At 40.9% G+C, this 10,427-nt stretch overlaps 1 protein-coding gene across 1 annotated transcript in view; it reads right to left on the minus strand.

Annotated features, from left to right (window-relative positions):
- Positions 1–8,549, minus strand: part of PDGFD (platelet derived growth factor D) — a 232,592-nt gene extending 224,043 nt beyond the window's left edge. The window contains 2 exon segments of the mRNA XM_021062718.1: positions 8,046–8,090; positions 8,093–8,549. Coding sequence (XP_020918377.1) covers positions 8,046–8,090; positions 8,093–8,168 — 121 coding nt within the window. The 5' untranslated portion in view covers positions 8,169–8,549.

A 10,427-nucleotide genomic window follows, 5' to 3' on the forward strand; every position in this document is an offset into this window, starting at 1 on the left:
GATAATAGGATGGAGCCAATAGGAAGAGAAAGTGTAAAGACTGGAGGGTAGTAATAAACCCCATGGGTTTAGGACATAGGTTTGAAGGAGTCAGAAAGTGGTGGAATCGGGCACAGGAGAAAGACCAAGAGCACAACACTCTCATATTGAACAGAGTCTGACTTATAAGAGTATTGCTGCCTCCCTGATCCTGACATAGTATTAAAGCTAACACCAGTTTCACATTGTTGTTGTTGTTTGGTAACTACATTTGTCAAAGCATAAGCTGTGTTCAATGAAACCAGTTAGAAGAAAAAGATATAGATATATCTCTATCTATCTATCCATCCATCATAACTTAAAGTGAAGTTAACTCAAGTTATTCTGTTCCATAATTATGTGTTTGTTTTAATTTTCTAACCAAAGAGCTAATTTTTGCCTTTATCCCCATTGTTTTGATAAGATCAGTACATCATTTCAACCTAAGAGCATGCAGATTTTCTAATTCCGCAGTCAGCAAACTATAGCCTGCAGGCCCACTGCTTGTTTTTGTAAATAAAGTTTTATTGAAACACAGCCACATGCATTCATTTATGGAATTTGGCCACTTTCATGCCACAATGGCAGGAGAGTTGAGTACTTTCTATAGGGACCTTATGACCTATAAAGCCTGAAATATTTACTATCTGGCCCTTTATAGGAAAAAAAAAATCAGCAAACTCTGTATCTAATCCAATCTTTTTTTTCCAGATAAAAATATGCAAGGAATACGTATTCTGTATTTTCATACAAGTTATAAAGAATCCTAAACCCAACAGGGTATAATTCAAAATGCAGATAAAATTCCTGTTCACCTCCCTCTCGACCAAAACAGATCTATTAGTTATCACGTAAGAAATGATAATAAACTTCAGTATTACCCAGGCTACAACTGTTCTTTTCCACAAGGCTGTCATAGTGACAATTTCCTGGTTGAAATCCATATGTACTTAAGCTAATACCACTTCCAATTTTTGATCCTGGTAAACTTATCGATTATTGAAGCTAAATTTTCCTTCATGACTCAAAGACACCTCTAAAAATCATCAGTTTTACTGGCTTGTACTACAGTACTTACCTGGTGACACATGGAGATAGGCTGTAATCTATCTGGGTGGCTCTAACAAAATTCCACAGACTAAATGGCTTAAAACAACAGAAATGTATTCTTTATAGTTCTAGAAGCTGGAAAGCCCAAGATCGAGGTACCAGCAGAGTCCATGTCTTTGCGCTGTCTCCCCGTAAGGCAGAAAGGGCAAGGATATCTCTGGGGTCTCATTTTTTGTTTTTTGGTTTTTGGTTTTTTAGGGCCGCACCCGTGGCATACAGAAGTTCTCAGGCTAGGGGTCGAATTGGAGCTACAGCTGCCAGCCTATGCCACAGCCACAGCAACACCAGATCTGAGCTGCATCTGCGACCTACACCACAGCTCATGGTAAAGCCAGATCCTTAACCCACTGGGTAAGACCAGGGATCGAACCCGCATCCTCATGGATCCTAGTTGGGTTCATTACCACTGAGCCATGATGGGAACTCCTCTCTGGGGTCTCTTTTGTCAGGGCACTAAGCTCATCCATGAGGGCTCTGTTCTCATGACCTAATCAACTCCCAAAGGCTGCATCTCCTAATGTTATCACATTGGGGTGGGGTGGAATTTCAATATACAGATATTCAATCCATTGAAAGTTGGAACTACTCCCCCCTTATCTAGTAAGAAGCCTACACCATCTGGGCTTGCTCAGGCCTTATGAATCCTTATGAATGCTGAAAAAGTACGAGGAGGCAGGGAAACTACTGCTATTGGTGTGAATGTATTAAATCAGTCCTGTCTCTAACACCATGATCCTGCTCTGCCATGAACACGGAAACCACATATGCAAGTGGGATGGAACTACATGGAAAGTAAAGGAAAAGGGTCTTTAGTGTTACCACATGAACTTTATGAACTCATTTATACACACTGTGACACTGATTTGGCTTTTAAGTGTTTACCACTTATTTAATTTATTTGGTTGTGTTTTATACTTGAAGCTGCTGAATAGTGAAATTCTGTAAAAGTAGGCTGTTGCTATATTGCTTATTAAATGTTTCAGCAAAATGCCCAGTTCTCAGCAGCTTCTCACTTTAGGTCTGAAATGACTTGTTCAAAACTAACACAGAACATTCAACCTGTTCTGAGAGCCCACCCTCAGCAACTGTCACTGAGGTCCCTCTGTCCAAAGAAGTTACACTAGATTTCAAATTTTAAAAATCAAGAATCATGTTTGGCTCATTTTTATAGGTAAAGTACTGCACCCCAAACTATAAACACTCTACAAAAAAAATGCTCAAGTAAAATAAAACAAAAACAAAAAACCAAAAAATAAATCTCAGAAAAGATAACTCTTCATAATGAAAGACAGCTCATGTGCCTGCTCTATGGTACTTTCATAGACCTCCCTGTCTGCGCACAGCACAAATCACACAGTATTAGTCTATCAAAATTAAAGCTACTATATGGATGCCAGCATACATCCATACATTATGTAGAGCAGAGAAAAGACATATTACTATATGCATCATCATTGCGTCTAAGAAAAAAAATTGTTCTGAAAAAAAAAAATCCTTGGAAGAAAATATTTCTTCCTGTCTGTGCATTCATGCACTTTAGTGTCTCATGGGCTTATCCTTTATTTAGGACTTACATTTGGTCCTGAAATACTGTATGGGGAGCTAGAACATTTTTGCTGCAGCATTTGTCTTGGATTCTTTCCTTTCGCTAGTATATATTATCCCCTGTAGCTTTTTGCTGACACTGTCCTTCCCATAAAAATTACATTAAAAAGTTCCTTTTCAAATTGCATTAATTCTGAAATGCAGAAGTATGAAATAACTTAAAATGTTGTCAAACATTAACCAGGTTACTTTTGTGACTTGCATTACCCTAATGAAACCTCAGAACCAGTTAACGAAACTTAATGTCTAGCATGCTGAGCTACAGAAGTGTTTCCAGGGTGGAGGGACCTCAGTGATGTCCAGGCACTGCACGCCTTAAATTTAGAAATTTTGGACTAGGCTTTTATTCTAATACAATGAAGAATTTTTTTTTTTTAAAAAAAGTTCAGCTAGTGCCTTTTTTTACACTAATCATATCATTTCGGCAAAGAAAGTTCAAGAGTAAGTTCCAGAAGGAAAATGATTTGCATCATGACTCAGCTCTCAAGGACAGATACATAAATGTACATACCCTCAGACTCTCAGAATGATGGGCTTCTCTGAGCCCTCAAGAGTCCCAGGTTTATCATTGGTCATTAGAGATCAGTGACTCTGGAGACATTGCTCCATTGTTTGATCTTCTTGTACTATAACAATAAAGTTTTGCTTTCATTTGCTGAAAAGGAAAAGTCCTGTATTCATAAATCACTGTTATTCAATGAACATACAATAGTTATTACTGTAACTCTCAACCTTGTGGCATCTTCCACTATATAGTTGTAGCTACCTGCCTAAACTTGCTTCTTTAAAAGAACCTTTATTAAGTAATATATCCTATAGTGGCAAGTCAAAGCCATGTTGCATTTAAAATATGTAATCTTGGAGTTCCTGTTCTGGCTCAGGGAAATGAACCCGACTAATATCCATGTGGACGCAGGTTTGATCACTGGCCTTGCTCAGTGGGTAAAGGATCCAGCATTACCGTGAGGTATGGTGTAGGCTGCAGATAGGGCTCAGACCCCGCGTTGCTGTGGCTGTGGCATAGGCTAGTAGCCTGCAGCTCTGATGCGACCCCTAGCCTGGGAACTTCCATATGCCTTGGGTACAGCCCTAAAAAGACAATAAAATAAAATAAAATAAGTAAAATAAAATAAGCAATCTCCATCATACTCTGCAAGAATATGAGGCTTTAATACACTTAGAGTTGAACAGAGAATACAAATACAGAAGAACATAAGATTTAGATAATAATCCGATTCTTGGCTTTCAGATACTCTAAAACTAATTTGTTGCTATTACCCTCAGTTTTGTCACCTTCCCTTTAAGCTCTGATCTTAGCACCAAAGTCAATGTGCTGTCATCAATGAGGACAATAGAAACTGATGCCATGTAAGAAATAAGCTTAACTGCTTAAAAAAGTCTAAGATCACAATTACTAAAATTGCAGGCCTACGACTAGATAATGATAACAGATAACAATTTAAGCCCTGGCGTATTAAACAACCAAACAGAACTATATTCAGAATCATTTATTACTAACACCTGTACTTTCTGAAAGCAAAAAAGGGTCAAGAAAATGAAGACTACATCTGTAATCGTAACCTCCTAAGCAGGAAGTTCTATCTAGTTCGATTTGAAAATAAGTAAGTAATACTGTCAGTTAATTGCTACCTTCACATGGTCTTGACTCACACTCTGAGCAACACCAGTCGTGGCCAGTTATTATTATCAAAAGCAACCAACTGCACAGGCACTAAAATAAGAATATGCTATTGCTAAAGGAAGACTTTCCTCTGTGCCAAGAAGTGGATCAGGAATGGGGATCCACTGATTCTGCAAAATCATTTGGAGGAAGAATAACAAATATGACATAAGGAAGTATACATATTCAATTAAGAATTGCAAATTATTATATTTTAGCTCTTCTTAGCTATAGACCCTAGTTTCCTCCTGGAGACAAGGACCAAATTATCCACCCTCCTCCAATGGATCCCTTGAGTCACTCTGCAAGTGCTGGCAAGGGCTGCACAGGCATCCCTTCTAGAACAAGACTGCATGGTGATGAAGAGTTCTGGGACTGCAGCAGAGCAGCCTCCTACACTGGGCAGAGGATTATCTTTTACCAACCTTCACACATTCAATTTCCAATTCATTCCTTAACTACTCCTGTTATCTGGAGCTGTCAGGTACAGGGGGATCGAAAAACAAAATTACTGTATCAGGGGGGATCGAAAAACAAAATTACTGTATCAGGCCGAACAGGATCCAACGGATGCCAGGGACAGGGGATGACCGTCCTCTTTGTTCCTTTTGTTTGTTGGTTTTATGGCTGCACTCGAGGCATACGGAGGTTCTCAGCCTAGGGGTCAAATCAGAGCTGTAGCTGCTGGCCTATGCCACAGCCACAGCCATGCCAGATCTGAGCCCCACTGCAACCTACATCCACAGCTCCCTACACACAGTTCATGCCACACCAGATCCTTAACCCATTGATCGAGGCCAGGGACTGAACCTTTGTCCTCACGGGTACTGCTCAGATTCATCTCCGCTGAGCCAAGACAGGAACTCCTCTCTTTGTTCCTTTCTTAATCCTAGCATTAGGTAGCAGCTAATAGTAGCAACAGGGGCAAAACAATGCCACTCAAATGTAAAGACAGTTCTATCATTAGACAATGGTTTCAAAATCCGTATTAAGGGGCATATCTACTTTTTTTTTTTTATAATTTCCTACATTTTACAATGTGAGGGCCAGATCATGTTTAGAAACCTTCATTTTCTCTCTTCCCCTTACAGTTTTCCCTGTTTGTGTCCTCCCCAAACTTATACCCTGTCTTAATCAGATCAAGAGTATTGTCCTCTTTAATGAGCAATAAGGGAACTTTGAGAGAGCAAGTATAAAAAAGGGTTTAATTCAATAAGTTATTACTTTCTCTCATCAGCTCAATTGTTGCCATTGAAATTCACCAGATGATGTCTAGATTTTTTTTCAAAGACCCTTTATTCTTTCTTACCAAAAACTCTACAGCAGTGTTTTTCAAACTTTTCTTCATTAATGTCATTCCCCAGCCCCTGCTTTAAGAAGCCTCTTCAGACATTTTTTCCCCTAATCACATCCACTCCCTATGAATGGTAATACTAAAAATACACTGTATATCTGGTTATATGTACTGACTCTTTGGAGGACCACAAACCATTGTAATAGCTAAGATTTTTTTTGGTCCCTAAGATCCAATTGCATTCCTTTGAGGCAATATTACCTCTCTCTCTGAGAATGCATGCTCTGTAGCATTTTAGAATAAAAGCCTTTTGAAAATTTACCCAACTAAGAGTCCATTATGTGTTAATTTTTTTACTCTGTGCAAAACAATTTTCTTGTAATCCAACTACCTTTTCCCCTTTCCTAGCCTTGTTTATTAAATAAGATTAACAGTGAGGAAAGTATTGACCTATCTGAACTAATCAAAGTACCTGTGTGTTTGTGTATGCTGTGAATAACCATAAAACAGCTTTAGCTAAAATATGAAGAAATAAATCTAAAATAGTTTTCAAATTTTTGATAACACAATAGTATTTCTCACATAGACTAGAAAGTTGTACAGCGTTTTAACAAGAAAATAAAGAGATTATTCTTTTCCAAAAAAAAAAAAATGATATGAGCCGCATGACTGGGTTTTAGTCAGAAATCTTGGATTAATGGGCAATGGTTACATACTTTTCATTTTATGTCCTTGACTTCTTGTAACTGATACTTGGGAAGCTCAGGATTACAAAATTATGGCTATGAAGTCATGCAAATTATAAATGGCATTTTACTCTATGCAGCTAAAAGGGCATATAAAGTTCAAACATTAACAAATCTAAAAACGAGTAAAAGATTGTCCCTGGTGGAAGCACATTAATGAGTGGAACACAATTATAAAAGTTCAGTCTTGAGCCTAAACCTTTTAAAAAATTTAATAAGAAAATTTTGTTCTTTAAGGTGGAAGGTTAGCATGTAACATATGCTAATATTAACATATATTAATATTTAACATAAAATATTGTGATAAAGCAATTCTACAAATATAGAGTGATATATTTCTGATATACCTTCTGCCAGGAGGTGACTCTGTGGCTTTCCCTCCACTTCATATGACTTCAGCACACTGAAATCCAGTCTACTTGCATCAAAAAATATAATAAAGTTTTTGTTTGGATCAGACGCCTTTTTGTTTTGTTCAGTGATCTCCAAATTAAGGACACACCAAGAGAGAAACTGATATGAAAATAAGAAGGCTAATATAAATTTGCCAGAGAACAGTCAAATGCTGCCAGCTCGAAGAGTGAAGACATTAAGAACAGCTTGGTGATCTCCTTAAGGGATGCGTTAGAACTTTAAGCAAGCAGACAGAAAAAAAGATACTACTGATGAAGGAAAAAAAACCCAAAACCTATGGGTCAGTTCAGGTAGGTGGCAGAAACAGCTGCAAATTACTGGCAACGCCAGCTGTACTTGAGAATTGAGGAATAAATCAACTTTAGATCTTGGTGAAGGCCCAGAAAGTAAACTCAATTAAAGTTGCTGGGATCCAATGACCTAGGTGTCCCCCATAGTAAAGGAAAACAAACAAGCCTGCTGGGGACCTTGCATAGGATAGTTGTGTAAAGAGCTTTGCTTCCTGCAAAGAGCTGGAAAACCTTCTGTGCAAGAAAACCCTGGGGTACGGATAAAACTCCAAAAGCCATTTTCTTCCAGATTATGAGTTTCTAAGCCATGCCAAACTCCACTGGAAAAGTCACTCTGGGGATGAAAAGGCAACGCGCTGCACCCTGCTATCTCTTTAAAATAAATAAGTTCTCACTCTGTTCCAGCTATCATTTCCTATGAAACGTATCATTCCCTCTCCCCCCAACACTTAAAAAAATAAAATAAAAATAAACCACCCAGAAAAAGCACTCGCGAGTCCCTCTAGCTATCACTAACGCCCCAACTGAATTTCAAGTCCAAAAGGTTAAGAGCCTGACCATGGGGCGGCGCAGTCTGAAACTTTCTGCAACTTTGGGATCCTAATAACAGTGACTATTGGACACCAAAATGACTTTCCAGGGTCAGGGAGATGAACTACCTGACCCATCCGACCCCCTCTGGAATGCGTCCCATACCAGTCAGTCCCATTCCGGAAGAAGGGGCTCTCTCAGGGCTGGGGACAAGGCAGGAGACCCCCCCACAAACACACACACACACACACACTCCCACACACAACCACAGTAAAGACTGAAAGGGGGGGGGGACAATAATGATGACAACAAATAAAGGCATCGCTTAATTAAAAAATAGAATCTGAGTCCCTTACCATCTCGCCTGAGGTTGGCGTTGCGCAAAGCCTTGATGGATGCGCTTGCGGAGCTGCAGAAGTGTCCCGGTAGCTGCAAAAGTTTGCGCAGACTAGCGTGTAGACGAGGATGAGCCGGTGCATTGGGATCAGCGACCTAGGGACAGCGTCGCTCCAAGAAAAAGCCGGGATAGGCTCCCGGGACGGACGCCGCGCCGCTCTCTGGCCCCCGCGCTCGCCCCGCGCTGGCCCGGGCCGCTGTGCTAGTCGCCGAGCTCTCCCCAAACTTCCTGCATGCTGAACTTTCCGCGCGCGGGTGGCGGCCGCACTTCCTTGTGGTGCTGAGAGTTGATAAATGATGACGGGACAAACAACAGGTTGACGTTTGTTCGCCCCCTCCGGCGGCCGGCAGCTGCAGCACAGGCTGCAGTGGGCGGGCGGCACGGCGTCCCGGGAGAGCGAGCGGAGTAGCCACTTACTCCGCCCCAGCGGCCGGGCTCCTGAGCTGCGCGCACGGGGCTCCCCAGGCCCGACAGAAACCCATTCCGCCACTGAGCATGCCCAGTGTGACTGTGACCGGGACTCTTCTCACCACCCTGGCCTCAAACTTAGATGTGAGACCAGACCGGGGGCAGGGAGCGAGTGGGAGAGGGTAGAATCTCCACACTTCTTCAGAGGGGACGCAAGACGTGGCTCCTGCCTAGGTGACAGTGGGTTAGGGAGGGAGACTGGTGTTGGAAGTTTGTACTTTACACAAAGGAAGATCAGATTCTACGCAGTCAAAATTTCACTAAGTGACCAAGTGGAAACGCGCCGAAACAAAGGAGCTGGATTCTGAGCTTTCCTTTGAGCTCCAATAGGTATGACCTTAGCCAAGTCAGGGTCAATTTCTCAGGGAGAAACACAGCCTGCCCTTCCTATCCCTCAGGGATCTAGGTGTGATGGGCATGTGTGATGAAGTGTACAGTATATATCCCACCCTGTGCCCCTGCGCAGAGAAGGGCTTTGAGGTCAGAGTGGGGTTGAGCCGCGAAAGACTGGCAATGTGGGCTGTGTTGTCTTCACCACCCACAGGAAGAGGCAGGGAATATCCAGGTTTTTGGGCTCCTACTCTCAGTATCTGAAAGCTCTGTGGTCCAGAGGAACTGCTTCTGGATTCCAGTAATTTCTAAATAGTGTTCTGTCTCCCAGGGGTTGGGGACTGTATTTGGAACAGGTGCTGATGGAGGCTCTGCTGCTCACTAGCTGGTTTGTCACCTTGAGTAAGTCATTTGACTTTTTTTTTTCTTTCTTTTTTTTTTTTTTTTTTTTGCTTTTTAGGGCAGCACTGTGGCTTATGAAAATTCCAGGCTAGGGGTCGAATTGGAGTTACAATTGCTGGCCTAAGCCACAGGGACGGGCCATCAGGGCCACGTCCTTGACCTACATGACAGCTCAGGGTACCACTAATCCCTGAATGAGAACCCACATCTTCATGGATACTAGTTGGATTCATTTCCCCTGGGCTCAATGGGAACTCCCATCCTTTGACGTTTTGGGACTCGGTTTCTTAAAAAAGGAGAGTAATCATTTTTTGTATGGTTGTGGTGAAAATTATATGAAATAACTTTTTTGTTTGTTTATGGCTGAATCCAAATCCAAATTTACATAATTTCTCAGCTGCTCAGGGATGAGATATAGGAGAGGCATTTCCCAATCTCTTTAAGGCCTTTCAGCTCCTGAAAGTCTGGGGTATGAGAAATATGTGATATTTAGAGAGCTGGAAGCACTGAGAATGGTAGGACGTTCAGAAAATTTAATCTTGAGATTACACCATCCAATGCTAACTAGGATACATGTGTTCTTTATACATACTCAAAAGATTAATGTCTTGGCATTTTTGTCTAAAACAGTGTTACAAACTGTGGGTTTGTGTATTGTGAAATAAATTTCAAGATCAACATTAGTTTTAATTAACTTTATTTTTTTAGGATAGTTTTAGGGTCATAGCAAAATTGAGAAGAAGGCACAGAGATTTCTCCTGTGCCCTCTGCCCGCACACCTGCATAGCCTTCCCCATTATCAAATCCACCACCAGAGTGGTCTGTTTGTTACAAATGTTTTTTAAATAAATAGAATGCAATACAATTGCTTACAAATTTTATTAGCAGAGTTCATTACAGGTAATAACATTAAGTATCATTTCATGACTCTTTTGTTGCAAAGACACACAAACACACCCAGGTGTAAAAGGTATTTTGGTGGAGCATGATCAAAATATTTGCTGGCCACTGGGGAAAATAAGTCTCAGAAAGTAATCAATCCCTGGAAGAGGCACCAAAGGGGCATAAAACCTGGGTTAGCATTCAGTCTATTCACTCAGCAAGTTTTATTTAAGCATTAGATTTTCCCTTTTGCCATGCC

Source organism: Sus scrofa, chromosome 9 (assembly GCF_000003025.6).
Source record: "Sus scrofa isolate TJ Tabasco breed Duroc chromosome 9, Sscrofa11.1, whole genome shotgun sequence".
NCBI classification, from domain to species: Eukaryota; Metazoa; Chordata; class Mammalia; order Artiodactyla; family Suidae; genus Sus; species Sus scrofa.